At 34.9% G+C, this 24,354-nt stretch overlaps 1 protein-coding gene across 4 annotated transcripts; it reads right to left on the bottom strand.

The window, feature by feature from the left end:
- Positions 1-627: 627 nt before the first annotated feature.
- Positions 628-23,943, bottom strand: LOC147497754 (uncharacterized). Of its 4 annotated transcripts, XR_015195231.1 has the most exons (4): positions 22,980-23,943; positions 18,941-18,994; positions 2,780-3,029; positions 628-849 (listed from the first exon to the last, which is right to left on the bottom strand). XR_015195231.1 is itself a non-coding variant. In XM_086560078.1 (3 exons), exons 1-3 carry the CDS (start codon positions 23,791-23,793, stop codon positions 809-811), a joined length of 909 nt encoding a protein of 302 aa, XP_086416204.1. In that variant the 5' UTR covers positions 23,794-23,938; the 3' UTR covers positions 628-808. The 4 variants fall into 4 exon arrangements, 3 of the variants coding, with proteins under 3 accessions (XP_086416204.1, XP_086416207.1, XP_086416205.1); XM_086560078.1 differs by lacking the exon at positions 2,780-3,029 and having other exon boundaries at positions 22,980-23,938; XM_086560079.1 differs by lacking the exons at positions 628-849; positions 2,780-3,029 and adding an exon at positions 12,360-16,790 and having other exon boundaries at positions 22,980-23,939.
- Positions 23,944-24,354: the final 411 nt, after the last annotated feature.

Below are 24,354 nucleotides of genomic sequence, written 5' to 3'. Positions count from 1 at the left end.
GGTATTTAAGTTTCCTTTATGCACAAGGATCTCAACTGGTGCTCTTGGCTCAGGCCTAAACCAAGTGAGCTTATGGTTAACACTGATGGCTCTGTCACTGATGAATCGAATGGTTTTGGAGGGTGTATTAGGGATGAAACAGGGGTAGTTAAGTTGGCCATCACAAGAAGCTAACTAACATATGAGCTCTTAGCCATTGAAGTAGGTATGTAGGGTGCACTAAGCATTGCAGCTAAGAAGGTAACCATTGTGTCTGACTCTATATGTGTTGTTCGGGCTATCACAGACAAGGAGGAGCCCCCTTGGTACTGCCTCAATATTGTTGCTGCCACAAACTCTTTGAAAACTCAGTTTGAACTGGTTAAGTTCAAACATGTGTATAGGGAAACCAACCGGGTAGCTGACTACTTGTCAAAACTATGTAATGCACTACATGACTCTAGTTTGTTTTTCCTTCCTCCAATTGATGGTGCCCTTGCTAAGCTTGTAAGGAGGATGCACAAGTAAAAATGTTTCTAAGATTATAATTAATATAGGTTGGGGTCTGCCTAACCCCTAGCTTCTTCAAATATATATATATATATATATATATATATATAAAATTTCCATGCACTCAAACAAAATGTGGAACAGCTCACAACACCACAAAATAAATGAAAAATGCTTACAGTGATTTTCACATTGAATAGTGTATATATATAAACCATAACGAATGATGTGAAGCATCCTTGTGACATCATAATGCATAGGTAGAGCTTCCAATTAGGATCCGCAACAGTGTTGACTTTGGCTACGAAGAATATGAACTTTACAAGGAGACCATCCACAATATTGTACATATCAAAAACCCTACAAATTTGTGTTAATGTAGAAATTAAACATTCTTACAAATCAAGTATTCTTCTACATTTGTAAAAACAATTGTGTTTGCATCCAAGTCATTACCATATATATTGGTAATTAAACAAGCGAAAAAGATGCCTTAAAGCAAAACGAAAAAATGAGTAGAAATGGTGCATAAATGAACATGCAAGGTGCCAATCGTGTAAAGTTAGAAGCCGAGAGTTACTGACATTTAGGGGTGGCAACGGGTCAGGTTTTGGCTGGTTACGTGTCAGGGGAGTGAACCCAAACCCGATCCAATTACTTATCATGTCGAGTTTATCAAAGCCAAATCCACTTGTTTACATGACGGGGTACAACATATCAATTTCTGATCGGATTCAACATATAACCCTCACAAAAAAATTCTAGTACAATATTTCACAATTATCTTGCACAAAAATAGATAAGTCTAAAAAAACATTTAATGAATCTCGAAAACCATCCATAACTTGATATATAACAATGAAAATTGAATAACATTATTGTTTCCCAAACCTGAAGGTATATACTTTTGAGCTCTCATTTATCTTGTGCCTATAACTTTTTATTTTAATATTATTATATTTTAATGATAATAATAATAATAATAATAAATAATAAATAATAATAATAATAATAATAATAATAATAATAATAATAATACAAACTCTAAGACAATATAATGCCAGAATAACAAACGAATTAATGAAAAAAAAAATTGGAATTAAGATCTAAATAATTAATAATACAACTAAACAAGTTACATGGGTAGCCGGGTTGATGACATGACCTGCCTAACCCAGCAATTAACTGGGTTATAATTGTGGGTTAGTCGGGTTAATTTCTTGAACCTACACTAGTTATAATTAATTAACTTGAGAAATTATACCCCTTTCGGGGAAAAATAGAGAGAGCTAATTATAATAACCCATTTATAGAACGGGTCTGAATTCAGTTATGGCCAACCAAAACCCGTTATTGTCGTCATGTTGGATTCGTGTCAAGTTAGCGAGTCGTGTCCAAAACTGTCACCCTTATTGACATTGGCCTAGATCTTACTACCTTTTGGCTTAGAAATTGATTAGCTCCTAAATGTGCGTTTTATTACCCGTATATTGCTGCATTGCAATCTCTCTTACGCTTAATGAAAGGACAACTCATAGCTTTTACTACCTTTTTCAGGTTAAGAAGTATTTCAGACCACTTATCATAAAAGCTACATCTTAGCACCAAAAGGAGCCTTAATCACGCTTATTATGAAAACCAATAGTTGCTATGGAAAAGTAGTGAAAAAGTCAAAGTCAACCGGTCAAAGTCAACAGTCAAAGGACTCAAATCAGAAGACCAAAGATGAAGGCCCTTATTTCAAATTATGAAGACTTATCCCTAAACTTACCTTGGTCAAGAAGGCACCAAAAAGCAAAAGCAAAAGCAAAAGTGAAAGGGGTGAGGTTTCTAGTTTATAATGGAGAAGGCAAATCTATAAATGGCAAAAGTAGAGGTATATAAACAAAAAGCAAGGGATAGAGAACTCATCCATTGTCTTAGGATCCAAACCATTTAGTTTGTTTATTTTCTTGTCTTGTTTTTAATCTTGTTTTTAATTTCTTGTTGTTTTATTTTATTTCAATCAACTTGTTATTTTTTCCTTTTCTTTATTTCAATCAAACTTATTACTTATTCTTTGTTTTAATCATCAATCTTGTTTGTGACTTTCATTTCAATGTTTTAATCAATTTTCCTTTCATGTTTTCCAGTCATTTTAATCAAACAATCAAGCCTTCAAGTTCATTAGTTTAAAACCATTCTAATACTATAAGAGTCTACATTTCTTCTTCATATCTCTCTCACTCAATCTCTAAACAATTTAGGATGAACCTCAACTCTTAATCTAAATCTTTTGAAGTATACTCACTATAATATTAAAGCTTCAAATGGCGCCACCATCATGGATTGAGAGAGTGAGAGTAATTGGTTGAGAATCTAAGAAGGTTGCAGAACAACGAAACTGGAAAGGTGCTGAAGACAAACATAAAAAACCGTTGGCCATTCACCGGTGATCGGCAAGCGACCATGCGCGCGTGGCGAAGGCGACCGCCCGACCACCTCAATAGAAGTGTGTGCGATTTTTTTGAAGTCCAGCTCATTTGTGAAGAGCAGTTGTACTCCGAGCCCAGATTTTGTAATAGAGTTGGAGAAAACATTGGAACTTGTTAGCAATAGTTAGTGATAAAAAGAAAAATAGAAAAAAAAAACAAAAACAAAAACAAAAACAAAGCAAAAACTTGGTTTTTTATTGATTTCTTATGATGAACAAAAGTTAAACTTGGTTTAAGTTTAATACTTACCATGGGATTAGAGTTTTAATTGCCTTGGGAAGTTCAAGTGTGTGAGGCAAGTTGTGGATCATAGCTCACACACTTTGAATCAACTTGGTAATCAACACTCTAAGTCTAATTGACTCTAGGTAATCTAGGAGATTAATCTAAAACTAGTTAATTAGATTAGTATAGTCTTAGTTTAGTTTTAAGTTTGACCCCTTGAACGCAAAGTTGTATAAATTTTCAAAAACTGTAACTTAAAATAGGGTAAAGCTCAAAAGGTTGGGCCTGATTCTCAGATCAAGCGCTAATTGACGTCGTCTTCTCCTCAAGCAGCATGTAAGCACAGCTTGAGAGGTAAATTCTAGACCTCCTCGAAGCCCAAGTAAGAGGATACTTGTGTGTTCAAGCATGCTTACGTGATTGTCTGAAATTTATTTTCCGCACTGCAATTTACATTCGCGCATAAGGCTGAACCCGAGCAATAACAACCATTGGGAAGTCATTACCCAATGTAGGTAAATTAGACGTTGCTTGATTCTTGAATGCCCTAGACCAAAAAATTTAATTAAAATCAATTAACTAGATCCCAAGTAGTCACGCTCCTCCAAAAAAGGACAAAAATATAGCCACGAGGATTTAGAGTAATCAGTTACCAGATTCCGGTAGACCAACTACCTTCCTCACTTTCCTCCCCCAGATTCATCGTGAGTGAGATTCTTGGTAGCACACCACTTGGTGAAGTGACTGCCTACTCTTCTGAGATGTGTAGTAGAGCCATCCTAGTTTCGTGCCCAACTGTTCCTCTGAACAGGGCATAGTAAAATATAGACCAAAAGCAAAGTTTTCAAAACTCCATACTTGTAAAAACGAATTTCAATTGTTTGAGCATACATTGCACCGTTTGCGGATGTTAGGATAGTTTTGGGGTCTTGCTAAAAGTGTATGATACTGCGTTCAAGCACTTCTAGTATTAACAAGAATAAAACTTACTCACGTAAGAGAGTTCGTCGACCTAGACAATCTCCTGTTTGTAGTCCTCAATCTCTTAAGATGGCGGACGAAGTAGTGCAAGCTAAAATGCCTCTCTCTAACTTCTACACACCGTTGCAAAATGGACCTCCATCTTGTATACAACTGACACCACTTACGAGCGATTTAAGGATTCCACCGAACGTGTTCAATCTTCTACCCATCTTCCACGAGTTGGAACATGAGTTACCGTACGAGCATCTACACCAAATACATGAAATATGTAATACCTTTCATCATCTGGGCGTCACTGATGATCAGGTTAAGCTACGAGTGTTTCCTTTCACTCTAGCTGGTAAGAGTCACGTTTGGCTTCTCTCACAGAGGGCCGACTCTTTTGATACATGGGAAAAGGTTATGTTCTCCTTCATGAAGAAGTACTTTCCGCCGAAGAAAACAAAAGAAATAAGAAGCAAGATACAGTTCTTCAGACAGAGTCCGAGTAAGACATTTTCCAAAGCATGGGATAGATTCTCTGACCTACTCCATTCATGTCCTCACCATAAACTAGAAAAATCTACTCTTGTCCAATGTTTCTTCAAAGGCTTTCTCCCATAACACAAAGTAACCCTCGACATCATGAGTAATGGTAATTTCTTGGATAGAGGTGCAACTAAAGCTTTAACCTTTCTTGGAAACCAAACTAAAAAGAGTACTCATTGGGGTGACATAAACAATTCTAGAACAGCCCAACCCAATACATATATTTTTAAGGTGAAATCAGATCTAGAAATCAAAACCCTAATAGAAACCCTCATAAGAAAGCTAGATGCCCTCACAACCAAACAAAAAGACCAAACCCCTTATCCTGTCATGAACGTAAATACCTTACCATGCAATTTCTGTCTAAACTTAAATCATATAGATGCCACCTATTCCTTGATCACAAACCTATTATTACTTCAGCCATAAGAAGTATGTGATTTCAATGTACCAAATACACCATGGAGACAATATCCAAACTTCGCATGGACCAACATTCCACAAAACCAAACACCACCAGGTTTCAACAAACCAACAAATACCTTCAGACAAGGACAAGGACAAGGTACCTATAACAATCAGAACAGAGCATTGGTTCCATCCTAGTTTAACCAGTATCAAAACCAACCTGTCAACAACCAAAGAGACCTAGTTCCCATTACACTATCAACTAGTGTCCAAACAGATAATCCCACCGAAATAATGATATCTGTCATGCAACAGCAAACCCAAATCCTAGCATCCATGCAACAATCTCTGAACTTGTTAGCCCAAGATAAAACCAAGAAAGGTGTGTTCCCAGGTCAATCTATCCCTAATCCCAAACCAACAAACATAGCCTTTGAAGCAACAAGTCACGTGAACGAATCTGGAGTACTAAAAACTCTTTCTTAAAGATCCCATCTACGAGGATTGACTCCTCTTGTTCCGATGTATTCCTTTCCCATTCCATTCCATCTTTTGCTTTAAAAGGGGATACATCAATAAGATAACCAGACCTCTCCACTTTGAGGGTGTGGTTATAAGTGTCGGAGCCTTAGTCCACAGTATATCTCGCATATTCTTTGTAAAATACTTTTTACTCGTTGTTGGAGTAAGTGTGAACCTGTGGAGCGAGTATACAATTTTTCTTTTCTTTCTTTTACACTTCTTTTTCAAAAATATTTGATTTCTTTGTGCTATTAATGATAGATTCTCGATACATCAATAGTTAAGTGATTTTTCAAAACGGGCAATGGATTTTACACATACCAACCCCTAGAATTACACAATCTAGGGGCGGTTTGAGATCAGCTTTGCTTACTAAGGGTCGCCTATATCACCGAGCTATTCACCCGGATCAGGACATTCCATATCTTGCGCAGTAAATCCCCGAACTTGCATAGCTGAAGCTCTGTCTATCTAAATTAGGTTCGCCACAGAGCCGACATGGAAGTTACCTAAGAACATCTGTTATAATTTGTTTTAAAGTAGCAACATGTAGAATCATTGCATTTGAGTACAAGTTTCTTAAAATATCTCTCCATAGTTTTCAAAACCAGAAGATATAAAAAATAAAAGTTATACGTTCGGAGTAACCAAAATGATACCGGATTAACGTATAATTTTATCTTCTTGGCAAATCCTCTATATGGATAGAGATATATTTTGAATGAGAAAACAAACCCAAAAAAAAAACTAGGCGTCTCCAAATGAGAATTAAACAAATATAGCAACCCAAAGTGATACTATTCTCTGTTTAATTCTATCTTTTTGCCTCCACATCTCTATTTTGTCTCGAGAATATGATGTTAAAAGACTCCAAAATTTTCAAAATTTTAAATATTTCCTTTCTTAAAAATCTTTCCCCTCTCGTTTAAATCTTTTCCCTTTCTAAATCTCTCTCGTTTATGAAAAACTTTTCAAAAATGTCTTCTGTAGCAAACAAAAACCCTCCACTTAGTAAGACTAGATGGATCAGTTTTAATGATCGTGTGCAAGCACTTCCTAGAGAAATGCAGCTTAAGATATGGACACATATATCGAAAATCATTCCTGGTTTAGGTAAGAGTTCATACGCATATAAGAGACGAGCTAAGAAAGAAGGCTAGTGCTTGAATTGTCAATCACCAACTTGCCCCGGTCTTCAACCTCATAATAATTCTGTTTACAAGGTCTACATGTGTTATCCCCCAGTGCATTACGCTCGGTCTAAAAGAGTAATCCAGCCGTCTAGTTAGGATTGACTCAAGTTTTCAAAAACTTCCAAGTCTTGGGGATCTGACTTTAAACGACCCATCTTTTTAAAATTTCTGTCAAATTTATTCAAAACCCAAAAAAATTAATTAAAATTTTCATTCTGTTATCTGTACATATTTTCCCTACAGTTCCTGTACAGTTCTTTCCATCATCTGTTTCTTATCTACCGTTAGATATGAGTGTATATTATACCATTATGTTGCATTTTTTATGCTGATCATTTTGGTACCTCATTGGTCAAGACCGGATGAGTAACGAAGCATGGATTGGCTCTTAAAGTTGGAAAGGCACTAAGGACAAGATCGGAATATCCTGATTCATTTGGGCTTGGGCCAAAAATTTCAAACTCTTAAAAGAGGCACGTGTGAGGCACGTGCCATCAACCCTTTTAGCCTACGCAATCACCCCTTCCCTTCTTCTCCATCCCAAAAATTCCCAACCCTAGCCGCCCCACTTAGCTCGCACTCGCCCCCTCTTAGCTCACGACCGCCCGTACACCTCAACACACCACCACTCCAAAATTTTACAACCTTCCCCATTTTCAACCCCTATTCCAACTCAAAACCCCAATTTTTAAAATCCCTACTCTAAATTGCTCGAATTCTTAAAATCGTGCAGGAGCAAAATTTTCAAGACCTCTTCTATTCCGATCTATTTGAAGTCACTTCAGGGCTGAGATCAGAAGAAGAGGATGGGAACCCATGGTTTTGTTGGAAGATGCAGTTTATTCTCCCTCTCTTACTCTTTCATTTTATAATTGCATGATTAGAGGAGAGGATGACCGCATTACGGTTGTTAAGGATGGCCGCTCGCTGGAGTTCACCAAAGAGGTGGTAAGTGGTGTTCTTAGGATTCCTCTGAAAGCCTATGTTCAAACGAAATAGTCCCCATATGGTAAGACCATCAATGTGATGATGGTAGAGACGCTTCTCGAGGGGTTAAAACCCCAAGTCTCACTACGCTTATCAAAGTTCGCTACAAAGGAACCAACTAGTAGTATCTCAGTGGATAGCCTACAACCTGCTAGACTTGGCCAAACCTTCGAATATAGGTAAGGCGATGCTTCATCTTTTATGGATTCTTCAAGAGCAGAAGAACAACTTCTGCATTGTCTCCTTTATCTTTGAGCAACTCTATAAACCGAAGAAGACGTCTGCCCCTCTACCAGTGCTGGTCACCAAGATCATGCAGCACTGGGGGTTCCAAGCCAGAGACGCCCTAGTCGAGGTCAAGGATGCTACCACAGGTACTATCTATTCCCACTGCATCCAGAAGTCATGGCTTCCACCTGAAGCCAGAGCCGCTGAACAAGCACACCCAACGGAGAAGGTGGATTACCTCGTTGAAGATGTCACTCGATAATTCACTCAGCCTATGGATGGAATTCACTTCGTCCATGGAGGCCAGAGGATTCTGCACTCATATCTCGACCAGCTCAAGGAAACTCAGGGTAACATCATAACGGAACAACGGAATATCAGAGCGGAACAACATACCCTTAGAAAGGAGCATCTGACCTTCAAGCAGGAGCAGCAACGTTTTCAGCACAGTGTCACTAGAACACTGCAGAGCATCAGAGACGCGCTCCCGCGTAGTGATAAACATGCCAGGCCTCGACGTCAACAAAGAGAATGATCTTCTAGATGTCGAGACGAGTAACGCATGGATTCTGACTAGGATTCCTAGTGTCTGTATAGTTGGATCTATTTATTTTTCTATGTATGACGTAGTATAAGTTTAATTTTATGCTTAATATTATCTACTTATTTTATTTTGTTTTCTTGTGGAAATTGGTTTATGAGTAGAAGGTAAAACAGATACATCATGCCAAAATTTTCCATTTTTTCATGCATGCTTTCAAAAAATACAAAAACCCAAAAAGATTTTATAGTAGAATAAATATCCTTAGTATAATAAACCATATACTTCTCGTTCTATATCAAACAACCCATGCCCCAAACTTATTTGGGGGTGGTGTATTTTCATCATGAAGAACAAATTACATGTGTATCGCCGTTTTTGCTCATGTTTTATGGTAATCTCTTCATTATATCTTCATACTTTGAGGACAAGCATAGTTCTATCATAAAGTTGGTATAGTAACATTTTGCAAAAACTAGGTATTTTCTATATAGTATATATAATAGTATATTTCTTCTTTTCTAAAAAATTTCGAAAAAAGTACAAAAATATTTTTCCGTTTAATATTAAAAAGTCTTGTTTCCTTTTTCTATGATGAATAAAAAGTTTAGAAGTCTCATTATAGCAATAGAGTAAGGACTTGTTCTTCGTACTTAGACTAATATACGTACAGTAGTTTCTACATCTTTTCATAAATGGCATGCATCAGCATTTGTTTGTATATAGCAGTGAGTTTTCGAAGCCAAAGTTAGAATAATTTAGTTCCATATCCTATGATAATCTAGCCAAAATCCTCATTTGAATGATTATTGAGTGATGACACAAAGGATGTCCAAATAGAAAGACCACACGTCCACTTGCTTGATCACCACGCCATATCCTATGAGGGAATTTAGACCCTTTTTGGATCGATATAGCCAAATAAACGTTAAAAATCCAAAAAAATAGTTTTCCTCTAGTCACCCCTTTTTGAGCCTTCACCTTTTCTAAAAGCCTTTTTTTTCCTCACCAATAATTCCTAACCCATCATAACACACAATTAAAAGCTTACCCAGCTGATGAGTTGAAAACCGGATGGTTATCAGAAAAAGACAAGAGAAGACCTTGTACAAAAACAAAACAGTTATTTGCTTCAAAAAGAAAAAGAAAAGAAAGACCCATCCAAAACCAAAACTCCAAAAATCCAAAGGAGTAAAAAATCGAATCTCCCAAAACTTCAAAATCAAAAAGAGACGATATCAGAAACAAAAAGAATCAAAAGCAAAGTTAGAACTAACTCCCAAAAGTCAAAATCATATGGAGTCACAAAGCCAAAGGGCTAAAAGAATGTATCACAATTCGAAAGAAAAAAAACAAAATGAGGTTCTTCTATGGTTACAAGTATCTTGTAGACACAGTTTCTCATCTTACCAGATTTTGTTTTTCCCTTCCTTTTTCTTTCTAAACTATCACCCTAGCTCCGTAACTCTTAATAAAAGACATCTAGCTCGATTAGGAATAGGTTGTTGTGATAGTAAGTGGCAAGTGTGATCAATCAACCCTTTCTTTGGACATCATTTGAGTACGAGGAATATAAGTCCCTCGCTGCACTTGAGAGAATGAACCTTGAGTGAAGATATCAGAGAGTTGTGATTGTAGCACACCCCTGTGAGAACCCATCTTAAGGAAGCTCTCCAAAAGCCTCAGAAACAACTCTACTTTTGCATTTCATTGCTCATGTTTTTGTACAATTATCTTTAGATGTTTAAATTACCAAACATATGTTATTCTGAGTTCAAAGGAGCTTGTCCTTATTCACCGCTAATGAGATGTATGAACTACTAAGAATAAATAAGGAAAAAAGACCATTTGTGCTAAATAGAAGAAGTTTGTGAGTACCTTCACTGGAAAACTCTCACAAGGTTTAAAGCTCATCGACTAGGGAATTCCTAGTGGTTTAAGGCCTTGTTGCATATGGTCAATGCAATCGCACTCTGCGAAATGAGATTAGTAGAACGTATAATAAATCACTCATTTGTGATCTTAGTTTTTTCTCTCATCCTTGCTTGTGGACAAGCAAGATGCTATTTGGGGGTAGTGATCAGCTCCCAAATGTGCATTTTATTACCTATATATTGCTACATTACAGTCATTCTTACGCTTAATGAAAATATAACTCATAGCTTTTACTGCCTTTTTCAGGTTCAGGAGTATTTCAGACCACTTATCATAAGTCTTAACACCAGAAGGAGCCTTAATCACGCTTATTATGAAGACTAGTAGCTACTGTGGAAAAATGCTGAAAAAGTCATAGTCAACCGGTCAAAGTCAACAGTTAAAGGATTCAAATCAGAATACCAAAGATGGAGGCCCTTATTTCAAATTATGAAGACTTATCCCTAAACCTACCTTGGTCAAGAAGGCACCAAAAAGCAAAAGTGAAAGGGGTGAGGTGTCTAGTTTATAATGGAGAACGGCAAATCTATAAATGGCAAAAGTAGGGGTATATAAACAAAAAGAAATGGAAAGAGAACTCATCCATTGTCTTAGGATCCAAACCATTTGGTTTGTTTATTTTCTTGTCTTGTTTTTCAATTCATGTTTTAAATTTCTTGTTATTTTATTTTATTTCAATCAACTTGTTATTTTCTTTTCTTTATTTCAATCAAACTTGTTACTTGTTCTTTGTTTTAATCTTCAATCTTGTTTGTTACTTTCATTTCAATGTTTTAATCAATCTTCTTTTCATGTTTTCAAGTCATTTTAATCAAACAATCAAGCTTTCAAGTTCATTAGATTAGAACCATTCTAATACTATAAGAGTCTACCTTTCTTCTTCATATCTCCCTCACTCAAACTCTAAACAATTTAGGATGAACCTCAACTCTTAATCTAACTCTTGAAGTATACTCACTACAATATTAAAGCTTCAGCAATGAGATGAAAGGCATCTAGTTTTCAACTTCTAAAAAATGGTAATGGTGATTAGGTGGATATTTGGAGGGATAATTAGTTTTGCCAAAAGTCCTTTCAATATATGTTGGACTTAATTGATATGATGAAGTCATTCAACACTTCACCTCCAAAGTGTGCAGTTTGATACAAGTAAATGAGTGGAGAATTCTTATAGGTGTTACAGGTTTTGTGGGATAGTCATGACATTAATAGTAGGAAAAAAAATTGCTCAATCTTCAATACAATATGTGGAACTTTAAATCAGGTGTTTCTAGGTGGCCATATCGGAGTAAGTCGCTCGATAGTTTTTTTCATATACATATATATACTTCATTTTGCAAGGAGAACTAAAAAGAAACATTTACACATGCAGTATTTGCAGTTTTGTAGAGTCACTCAACAAATTTTGGTATGTGCAACTTTGAATCAAATCATGCCACATATCGTCAAGTCTGCATCATCTTAACTACTATAGTTTGTGCACTAGAGGGGTATTTGGAGTTACCAAAAGTGTGTCCCCACCATAAATATTCATTTGAGCTTATCTTTCATGCTAAACTAAATTAAGACCATGTCTTAAATTCTCGTATTTATAATAGTGACCACATTCTGAAAGTTGATTTAGTTTTTGTTAAATATGTTGGATTTTATTGAATACCTAAAGATGTCCCACATGATGGACACATGTCATGTATAGTTGATGGTTTACAAAACATGGGCTTATATGATAAAGTATCTAAATCCATATGAATATTTTGGCAATTAGAAGTTGTTTCCAATTATATTATAATTTTTATGGGAAATTAGAATCATTATCTAATTAAGGAAACTATTCTCTCCCCCCTTTCTCTATATATATGCATACCTCATAGTTGTGGATTATGTCATGTCAAGAAGACACATTAGGGTTAGGAAAAAGGCTTAGGGTGAGAAACAAATTCTCCTTTTCCATTCTACATGTTTCATTCATTAAAGCTATGGATTAAGGTATGTTTATTTACGTTTAATCATTGATTTATGATTATTATGATATTGGTGAGTTCATGCGATTCAAGATCCTTGATTTAAATTTAAGAATATGTTTACACGTGGTCTTAGTCGCCTTGTTGTGAATCGTATGTTTCTCTCATTAAAAACATGATCTTTGGAAAAATATTGTCGGATTATTAGGGCGTAATAACGTGGTCTTGTATCTATTTTTTACATTAAAGTGGGTGTACAACATACTCGTTCCTGTTTATTATTTGGGTCTAATTGCTTATATTATGCGATTGCTTTAACTGTCAGATCTATTAGTCCAAAGAGTGAGGTTTAATATTCTCGTGTATGCTATGCCATTGTTGGATTTTTTTTTTTTTTTAACATTACTGTATTGCTTACAATGGTGGTCTATAAGATATATGAAACATATATTATTGTTTAAATTGTTTCTTGCAATGAGTTTGGATTAGCATGGTAATCATTGAGTTTCGATTGTCGTAATGTGAAAATTTTTAATGCTTTGAAAACCGTGAAACTATGTTTTCCGTATTATAAATTTAATCCTTTTATGTTGCTAATATTGTGTCGGTTCAATCTGCATAAAGTGATCATAAGGTTTGATCACCGATCGGCATATTATGATTTCAATGTTGTTTAATGAGGGATTAATTTGGATTGCTCGATCACGATCGATCTATTATTACGAACGTACTGACTTTGTCGTCGTTTATATTCTAGTAGACATGAGATAGAAACTATAAAATGGAATTACGGTTTCAATCACATATATATGGTATTTGGCATTTTTAAAGAATTGATTTGTGTAGAGACCATAAAGTTTTGGTCTTTAATGAAGGCTTTTGACTACAGTTAATAAAATGAGGTTTTAAATCCCACAAGGTCTGTTCGTCGAAGAAGATGATAATGTCGTCTGACATCATAATTTCCTTTTGGGCCTAAAAGAATCTAAGTCTAAAGCCCATATAATGCAAAACTTGATTATGCACCCATATGGTCATTTGTGGCCCATAATGAACTTTCTAGCCCATCAATAGCTCTCGGGTGTGGATCTGACCCCTAATGATCGGGTCAAGTCTAACCCATAATGACTGGGTCAAATCTGAAGCATAATGGACAAGACAGATTTTGATTGCACCATTGGCTTTTTTTTTTTTAATTTGTTTTTAGGCCATCAACCTTAATTTAGACGGTTTTTGACGTATGAATAGCCATTACGAAACCATTTTCAAGCCCTACGTATTGAACAGCCTTGAAAGTGGTTTTGAAAATTTAAGAATTCTGATATTAAAGTTGAACGTATATATAATCTTAATGGTTTGCGAAGTTGGGTTTTGACTTATGAACTTGGGTTCATTATTTGTTCTATTACGTTCAACGCATGCAATATGATAGAATGAATATTTCTTTGGTTTATTAATATTATTGATGTCTATTAATTTCCACTATAAAGATTATTGCATAGTGAACTTTTTGATCTTGTACATTATGAAAGTACACACGTTATTCCGGCTGCATGTTTAGTTCTCACTATGATTATGTTAATCAATGTCATTTAACGATTTGGTACTCACAAATTTAAGTTGTATTGGTAGCTGCCACAGTGGCCCAATATTAAAATATTGTGAATACTTCATCGTATCATTGTTAGTGACATTGTATAATGTTATTTATGATGATGATTAAGGAACCATTTGGGATTATAATGAAGTTAAAATAATTGATCTGATATAAAGCTGATCATTTGCTAGTCACCACAGTGACCCAACATTGAGAAGTTGTAAATATCATAAATGTTACAGTTCTAATTAATTTAGGGTGATAATGTGTACTAAAGAGTTAGATATGGAATTGACTGCCTATAGGTAACAGGCCTATCTAAGTTTGACATATTTAATGACTTAGCCTTAAATGTAAGTGAACTTTGTGTATGCTGTGATACACGCCCACATGTGGTTTCACAATTATAATATACATTCATCATCATAATATTATGGAGTGAACACCTTGTGTGTTGTAGTACTCACCCACAGGTGGTATTGCAATGACACTATTATTTTCATCTTTAGATTTTAATATAAATTATAGTTATTTGTGTTAATAATCAAAGATTTTAATATAGTGAGCGTTATTTTGTTTATTAAAGTCTCGATTCATATACCATAAAGTTTTACTTGTCGAAACCTAAGGTGTCGAATATTCATATTACGTATAAGTTGGTGTTCACCACAGTAATTCCAACTTTGTCCATGAATATTGACTTAAAACATTCACTTTATGTATAGTTTGGTATTCACCACAGTGAACCAACTATATTTTTGAATGTTATAATAGTGACAATAATTGTTGTTTGTTTATTTGATTGTTGTGAGTTACCCACAGGTAGACCTAACATGTAAGGGGTTTTTTTTTTTTTTTTTTTTTTGAAACAACTAGCAGTTAAGGAGACCCCAACCTTTATTAATTCAAATACGCAAGTACAACTTACCTTCTTTATCCCCTTTGATCACCTCACTAAGTTTTTATCCATAGGGGAGATGAAGTACATACATTGATTACAACAAGCATTTCTATGAGTGCTACAGTAAGGTTGAATAAACATTAAGGGGTAATTTGCATTCTTTGGTTAAATAAGTATAGGATATCCACAGATACCATACTTGTTTGATTATCGAATAGAGACTTTATTATTATGCATCTTAAAGTTAGAGTTGAACGTAGCTAAAGGACTGTCATGTCTTCTTAGTTGTGGCATGAATAATGTATAAATCTTCAGAGAAAAAGTTTATAGAAAGATTAGCATATGATGTGATTCATTTGAATCTAAATTTGTTAATCTCATATGTGTGTGGAATGTATTATAGAAAACAAGCCAACACACAAGAAATGAAAGCCACAATGAGTATCGACATTTATATACTTTTTGCCACTTTGTATTTCGTTGTGAGATACTTCTCACATGAAGATGACAATTCACATTAAGATTATGTTCCTACCTTACATAATGAATATTTACCAGTGTGAGTCGTTAAGATTTACATTATTGAGATTGTAATCAACTAAATAGACTGGTGAAGATTGTCAAATCAAATTGAAGTGGTGAAAATTAAGATGAAGGTCAATGTCCTAGACTAAGAATTGTTGAAGTTTTAGAAAAGCATTGTATTTGTGATAAATACACAATACTTAGAACACCACAGTATAATGATATTGCTAAAAGGCGTAATCGTACTTTATAGGACATGGTTAGGATTAGGTTAAGTTAGTCTAATTACCCTAGTTGTTGTGAATATTTAAATATATAAAGACGTATTGTTGTGTATAAATTGAACTCACTTTCCAGTAAGATAGTTCTAAAGACTCTTTTGAGTAGTTATGGAATCAAAGGAAACCTAGTTCAAGTTACCTGCCAATTTTGGGGATACCAACAGAGTTTGAGCTTATAAATTATTCACATAAAAGGATATTGGATTTTAGAAAAGTTATTGGTAACATTATTAAGGTTATCTTGAAAAATCCAAAGAGTATATAGATTTGACTTATCTAACCATAGTACGAGAACAGTAGAAACCGGTAACGTTAGATCCTTATTCAATGGTGAAATTAGTGGGAGTGACATATCATGATACGTGTCAATTAAATAAAAACAATGACATAATCATGAAATGTGGAAAGTAAAGAAGCTTTAACGTAAGTCTAGATACTTGTAGCTTCTACAATAATTGTTGTTTCTCATGATATTGATTTATTCAATATGAATGAACAATTGTTGTAAGATCAAACACTCCATAATGGGATTCTCATCAATGAAGCGTTCGTAGAAAAACCACAAGGAATGGTATTTGGAAAATCTTCCATAACACAAAGATCTATAATTTCGAATGACATTGTGGCATATCTACAAGAATTCGATTATGATCTAGGGTCTGTGAAGACTTGGTTTCATTTCTATGAGCCAAGATAGGTATTGATTCTACTAATTATATTGACACCATAAAAGAAAGTTCAAATCAATGGAACATAATAGAGTTAAGGATATTGTCACATTGCCTAAAGGATACAAGAAAGTCAGCTATATATGTGTCTTACAGACAGAGTGTGACTATAAAGACAATAATAAAAGACATGGCCAGACTTGTTCCAAAGATTCCACCGTCAAAGGTGTTAGCAATATAATGTGATACATTATCTTGTGTCCTAGTAAATGTCACTTAGAGTCATTATGGCTTTTGTGACTCATTATGATTTGGAGCTTCACTAAATGTCAAAATCGCTTTTCTGCATGTAATTTCATAATGAAATGAACACATAGTTTGCAAACTTAAGAGTCATATTATGGACTTAAACAAGCTTTCCAATTATGATATTTTAAGTTAAACAATATCATTAGTCTCTTCAGCTTTAAGGGAAGCACTGTTGATTAGTGTGTATACCTGAAGGTCACGTGGGAGAATATTTTTTATCATATATGTTATGACGTTTTGTTAGCTAGTAGTGATCTTGGTTTAATTGCATAAATATATATAATTTTTCTCTTGAAGAACTTTGAAATGAAAGATATTGACGGAGCAACATATGTGATTGAAATTGAAATTTTTGGAGATCAATGGCAATAACTGTTAGCGTTGTTTCATGAAACACATCTTAATAAAGTTCTAGATATATTATCTATATTAAGTTTTTCAGCTACTGATGCATCTTAAAGTAATATTGTTTATTAGCTCACATTTATTATGATGAATCACTTGATCGTGATTGAATGTTCAAACTCAGATTATGTTGATTCCCTTTTATAATAAATTTGAGTTTTGTTACTATATTTATGAATGGGCAAGTTTGTGGAATAATGTGAAGCAAATTACCTTGCTACTTCCACTAATAAAGCTGAGTTTGTGGTTTGCTTTGAGGCCACAATTTACGATGTATAATGTGCATATTATCTTAGAATTTGGAGTTGTTAATAACTTTATTTCCAAATTGCTGAGAACTTAAGTTGCACCTATTTCTCCAAGAATGATACACCATTATTGAGGTGATAAACTAGTGAACTTGGAGAGAACTTATGGAATGCAAAAACAATAAATGTCTATGGATCATATAATAGCGCCAACTTATGAACTACCGTGTCCTTAACCATTTGGTTACTATCAAAGACGATTATGGATTATGTCGACAATACAAGTCTTTGAAACAACCAATGATGTTATGGTTATACGGATGCATTCATGATTTATGCTTCTTCTATTAGACACCTTAAGAGCTCAATTTTGTGTTTTTGCCAACTCTATTTCATTAGTGGGAGTTTGTGCATCTTATGAATGAAACGGATTACTGCTGGACATTTTAGGCAATTATACATTAACCTAAACTTCTTAATTATGTGTTATATTAAACAAGTTACTATTAACATAGTACATGGAAAGGATGGTGTCATACACATGCATAATGACACATGACCACTATGATTCACATTAGTAGATTGTTTGATAATGACATTATGATAGCCAAATTAATGGGAAAATTGGATTGGATATATTTTCTAAAAATCGCGTGCGCATGTCAGTTATTTTAAGTTAAACACATGATGAGTCTGTTTACAAAACTATTATAAAGTATATAATTTCGATAACACTTGTCATATGGGCCAAGGGATTTTATTGAATCCCTAAAGATGTCCCACATGATGGACACATGTCATGTATAATTTATGGTTTATAAAATATGGGCTTATATGATGAAGTATCCAAATCCATATGAATATTTTGGCAATTAGAAGTTGTTTCCAATTATAGTCTAATTTTTATGGGAAATTATAATTATTGTATGAATATTTTGGCAATTAGAAGTTGTTTCCAATTATAGTCTAATTTTTATGGGAAATTAGAATCATTGTTCAATTAAGAAAACTGTCCTAAAGAAATATGTTAGATTTTATTGAATACCTAAAGATGTCCCACATAATGGACACATGTCATGTATAGTTGATGGTTTACAAAACAAAACATAGTTGATATTTATGGGCTAAATAAAAAGTCTAAATCCATATGAATATTTTGGCAATTAGAAGTTGTTTCCAATTATAGTCTAATTTTTATGGGAAATTAGACTCATTATCTAATTAAGGAAACTACTCTCTCTCTCTCTCTCTCTCTCTCTCTCTCTCTCTCTATGCGTACCTCATAGTTGTGTATTATGTCATGTCAAGAAAACACATTAGGGTTAGGGAAAAGGCTTAGGGTGAGAAACAAGTTCTCATTTTCCGTTCTACACGTTTCATTCAATAAATCTATGGATTAAGGTATGTTTATTTACGTTTAATCTTTGATTTATTATTATTATGATATTGGTGAGTTCACGCGATTCAAGATCTTTGGTTTGAGTTTATGAATAGATTTATAAAATAATCTCAAAATTAAATATCAAAATACCTGTTCCTCCTGCATCAATTAATGACATCTTTTGGCGAATGGATGCACTAAAAACTGCACATTAAACAACAACACCAAATGGTAATGATTGTGCTACAAGGAAAAGATGTACATAATGTTTTTATACTAGATAATTAACTTTCCGATATCGAAAGGCGGACTCAAGGGAGAAGGGGGTTTAACTTTAACCTGGGCTCTAGATTTCTAAATTTAATTATTGAGATAGCACGCGTATCCCACAAAGTGTTTGTCGTTTGTTTGTTTGTTTGTTTGTTTGTTTGTTGTTGTTTTTTTTATTAATAAGTATCGCAGTAAGTCACTAAATGAAGGCAATGATGAAGCCAGAGCCAGAGTTAGTGAGCTGATTTCTTATGGATGGTAAGTGGAATGATACTATCCCATCTTTCCCAAAGTGTGATTTGAAGACAAACTTATTGGATACTGACATATATAATCTCGTGGAAAAGGATCAAGTAATGTGATCATTAATTTGGAATATTTCAATCCAAGATCTGCTTATAGCTATAAAGAAGATCAAGAACGTAACAAGCTCAGATGGTTAAAGCTTGTTTGGGGGTGTGTACATATTTCTGCAAAGTGAAGTAGACGTGGGTCAACATTTCTGTAATAATCAAACAATGTGTAAGTATGGGTAAGAAGTACCACAACATACTTTGAGCGCACTTCCAGATAAAATCACTTCCTAAGGAATCGAAATGAAACTACAAGAGGAGTTGCTAGATCTTTGGAAGTGACTAGTATTGCAGGACTAGAACTTCACTTCCTAGTCAAGAATTTCAAGTTCATAACTCCATTTCCTTGATGGGAGGTCTAAGTTCGGAACTCCACTTCCCACTATCTAGTGGGAAGTCCAAGCATGCAGTCAGGAGCTTCACTCCCTAGCAAGTCGGGAGCTTCACTTCCTAGCCATTTGGGAAGTCCAATTGGAACTCTACTTCATAGTTTGTCAAGAACTCCATAGCTATTCAGGAAGTCTAACTCCGAAAGACTACATCCTATTAGTAAGGAACTTCAAGTTCGGAAGTCCACTTCCTAGCCAGGAAATGCAATTCCAGAAGATCATTTCCTAGTTTGAAATTGTAACTCCGGATCTGATTTAAAGAATATTTTCTTGATATTTAAGTCAACGTAGGGGTGTTTACACAAAAGGAAACATATTGACTTGGGGAACATGTTTCTAGAAAGGCTTAGATAAGATTTAGGAAAAGATGGTTTCCTAGTTAAACATTTATTATGTAGCTTATCACAAGTAATTTTGGAAAACATAATCTATTCTTATAAATAGAATCCTTGGACTACATTTTGAGTTTGATTCATCTCAACAAATATGGAGGCAACCATTAAAGAACGTGTTTCAACTCATTCATAATCTTCTTCTTCTCCTATTGTTCCAGTATTTCTCTTTGCTCTTAAATCAACAACAACTTTTTTGTGTATGTAAATTAAGGAAAATCATCACACATTAGGCAAACTTGTGATCCCATAGCACTATTTCTGCACATGACAACACTTTTATGGTAGCCTTTCCACTTTGGACAAATTATTGAACAAAAGGATCATAAATCATTCTAAATGTAGCTTGTGTGGTGCTGCTAAAGAGAACTTCGGCCGAGCATTTGTTCTTTGATTTCCACTATACAAAGGGAGTGTGGTCAGGTGTCAAAACAAAGCTAGCAGCGGGATTTGGAGTTGCAGACTCATACTTAGAGTGGCAGGACATCTTACAAAGTTGCAGGAAAAGCTCCATGGAAGCTGAGATTAGAAGAGCATATATCCGTGCAACTATAAGTGCTATATAGATATTGGATAGAGAGAAATATTAGAATCGTTAAGAAGTATACATGTCTTTAGTTGGTGCTGGTAAAATTCCTAAAATATATGGAGCTCTATGTGCAAAGGATTTGCCTTACACAACTCAAGTTAGAGTCTTGCTTCACAATCTTGATGTTAAGGCCATCTTCTTCTAGCTCCAAAGATCCCACCCATTGTAAATGACATAGCCGTGACACTAACTTCATAAAGTCAAACACAGATGGGCTCTTCCCGGCCTTCTCAGAGTTATGGTAATGTTGCAAGGATGGAGATGATAAGTGTTGTTTGCCTACATTAGTTTTAGCTCTAAGAGGTCCATCCTCTACTAGGAACTGTTGGCGATAGATGATGGGCTTGATGGGTGCTTGAAGCATGGCTTTTCCAAAGTATTGGTGTGTTATGATTCTATGATTGTTGTTGAAATAGTAAATGGACTAGTTGATACCCATTAGTACTATCAGAACGTAACATTATCAATCGAGGAGAAGAGAGAAAATTTGAATAATAGTGAAGCATATTGCTACAATCCCCTACAAGGAGACATACACAACTGCAGATTACATAGGCAAACTTGAAAAGTGTAACTAACTCGGTCGAGTCACTTTTGTATTTTGTACTCTGTCTAGATGAGCACCTGTCTAAGTTCATTGAGGAGGATGCAAATGGTACTCTCAATCAATGTTCTAAAAAACACTGGCGATAGGAGAACGTCTAGTGCATAAACCTGTGGGTTTTTTTTTTCCCTAATAAATATAGGGTTTTCATAAAGGCACCACTAATTTTACCGAGGGTTGCCCACACCTAAAACAAAACCAATCGGAACCTAAGACCAAATAGGCACTACTAGAAAATTGAATACGCACTGCTTAAGATTTTTATTTTTTATAAAAAAAATTGTTTAATTTTGATTAGTTTGGTTTTATCTTACATTCCATTCCATTGAATCAATGTGCGCTTTCAATGCTGACAAAAATCAAAATTTTAATCATCTTTCATAAAATTGAATGAACGGACATATTCAAATGCGCGATTGAATAATTTCATTAAAAGTTTTGCTTTGATTTCAATTGTAATAATGTGGGAAAAAATTATAGATTTGATTCGTAAATTATATGAGACTTATTTGTTTTAATGTTGGGTTTCCTCCAAATTTTGATAAATTTTATAATTCAATAATTTTTTTTTTGAAAAATAAAATAAATAATCAATGAGTATCTTCAATTAGTGGTCAATTTTATAAATCTTTCTTGTTTGATTTTAAATACTGTAAAATTTTGTAAAAGAAAATAAACTATTTTAAAAGATTATTATTCTTTACAATCCTAATTCTAGGACCCGTCCCGTTTGTTTTGTGGTTAGTGTGTAGTGCAGTCGTACACAACTACACACCCACCCTACAAGAAATGAAGAAATCAAACATTTACCGTTATCCAAAAATAAATATAAACCAAAGTATTTAATACAAAAAAGGCATAATAGTTTAAGAAGATGACAAATAATTTGTTCAAGTTGAATACCGAGACCGAAGAGTGACTTCATATAAAAGCACATTCTCTTTCTTATAGTGGAATATAATATACATTGGGTTTTGATCTTTTAGATATTCAAATCTAAAGCCTTCAGGAGCTTTTTATTTTATTTTTGACATTTAATCATTAAAAAAAATGAGGTAGACTACCGCCTAGAGGCTTAGTCCGACTAGCCCGCCTAGACCCACCTAATCGGTCTACCGCTTTTTGAAACGATTTAGGCCTAGGCGAATCGGTTGTGCACCACCTAGCGCCTAGGCAGCTTTTTGGAGCACTGCACTCCATGTAAGAATTTATTTCTTCAATGCAGTAGGGGCCTGCCTAACCCAAAATCATGCATCTTTCAAAAAAATAAAGAAAAAAAATCACTAAATGCAGCATAATAGTGTGAATGACTGAGTGTACTTACAGTGTGCTATGACATACATCAGTACAGATGCACAGTCTGAAAGGATGTGTTTTAAAATAAAGTTGCACAAGACGTTTAAACGACTGCAATTTTCTTTTGGTAAGCAAAAGCTGATTGGGTAATTAACTTAAAAACAAGGACTAAAAATCAATTCCTTCCACTCTGTTAAATGGAGCAAGTGAATAGTGTTTAGCCAAATTTTGTGTCAATTTAGTTTCATAGAATGTTGTTACAGAGAAATGTGAAATAGAAGGGCTTGAAGCAGTACCTGTATCACAGTTTGTAGTTGAATTCCATCCATCACATAAACACAAATCTCGAACAGCCAAAGCGTCATATCCACACGAGCCACCGGTAGCCTCACACGCTCGACAAAACGAGTAATCACCCGGAACCGAATATGTAACCCGTATTCCATAAGACCATTCGTGAGGGCCCGATACCCGCAATGGTGCAAGACTGTAAGCACTGCTATAACCTTCACACTCAAGCTTAGAAAGGTTGATAGACCGTATGACATCGTAAGAAACTGAACAGCACTCAGGTGGGCTTAATCCATACACTTTGCTCGAGCGAGTAGGGCCTGGACCCCATGCAGGGCAGCTATAGTAGTCCTCACACCCCATCCCTGATACGTTACGACATGGCAAGTGTTTCTCAGGGAAGCCTTGGAAGAGTGGAGATCGAGCTGTGCATCCAATAAGCATGAAGATGTTGTCAGGTGCTGGATTGAGGTAAGGAGCTCTCCAAAACTCCACGACGAAACCATTTCCTTTACCTCCACGAATAATTGAGTTGCATGTTGACATGTCTGGGTCTTGGATGGTAAGCGCTTTATATGCATAGTCAATTTCAAGAACACGATATGACCCTGAACTAATATGGAGCATAAGCACATTGTTAATGCAAAATAAAAGATCCCGAAAACCATGATGACCACATCCAGATCTGGTAGTGAATGGAAAATCGACGGTCAAATTTCCACAATATGACCTGCATTTGTTAACATTGCCATTGCCGGAAACTGATCCCACTAAGCTCAAGAATGAAACGAACACAGCGATACAAGGAAGTAAAGTCATGGTTAAGCGGAGCTGTAGTGGAGATGGCTGAAACTGGCAGTGTTGTGGTTTAAGAAAGGATTATCATATCTTGGACAAGAAAAGGGGACTGAGGAATAGATATTCCTTACTTACATAGTTAGGGAATTATTGCTTTTGGACTTTATTCACATGTAAATTTGTAATGCTGAGGTTCACATTTGACGCTATATTCGCTTTATAAATTTGAATGGTCGTGGGCTTCCAAAAAACTATTTTATATGCTCGGTTGCTTTACTTTCAAGCAACCTTAAAGTTAAAGACAGATTTGTCGCCTAATCTAAACAAAATGGATCATTTCTACTTTTTGTATATTGCACATAATCAATTGGCTACTCACATATTGACATATTTATGTGCCACTAGTTTGGGACCTTTGTTTCCCAGAACGTTTTAGCTTACAGTCACTGTAAGTAATCTTCATCCATGGTACATATGAAGCGGAATAATGTCAGAAATGTGTTCAGTGCTCGAAATCTGAATGACCACAAATATTTCTAGCTTATTTAGCCACTGCTCACTGAGAGACTTATGCTAAACGGG

Source organism: Coptis chinensis, chromosome 5, assembly GCF_015680905.1.
Source record: "Coptis chinensis isolate HL-2020 chromosome 5, ASM1568090v1, whole genome shotgun sequence".
Classification (NCBI taxonomy): Eukaryota; Viridiplantae; Streptophyta; class Magnoliopsida; order Ranunculales; family Ranunculaceae; genus Coptis; species Coptis chinensis.
The sequence above is the reverse complement of the archived record's forward strand: the minus strand, read 5'-3'. Positions and strand labels throughout refer to the sequence as shown.

Coding starts and splice junctions, on each gene's coding strand:
- LOC147497754 (XM_086560078.1), bottom strand. CDS start 23,793: ATGACTTTACTTCCTTGTATCGCTGTGTTCGTTTCATTCTTGAGCTTA. Junction 18,995..22,979: donor AACTACAAACTGTGATACAG/GTACTGCTTCAA, acceptor TTTAATGTGCAG/TTTTTAGTGCATCCATTCGC. Junction 850..18,940: donor AATTGATGCAGGAGGAACAG/GTATTTTGATAT, acceptor ACAAATTTGTAG/GGTTTTTGATATGTACAATA.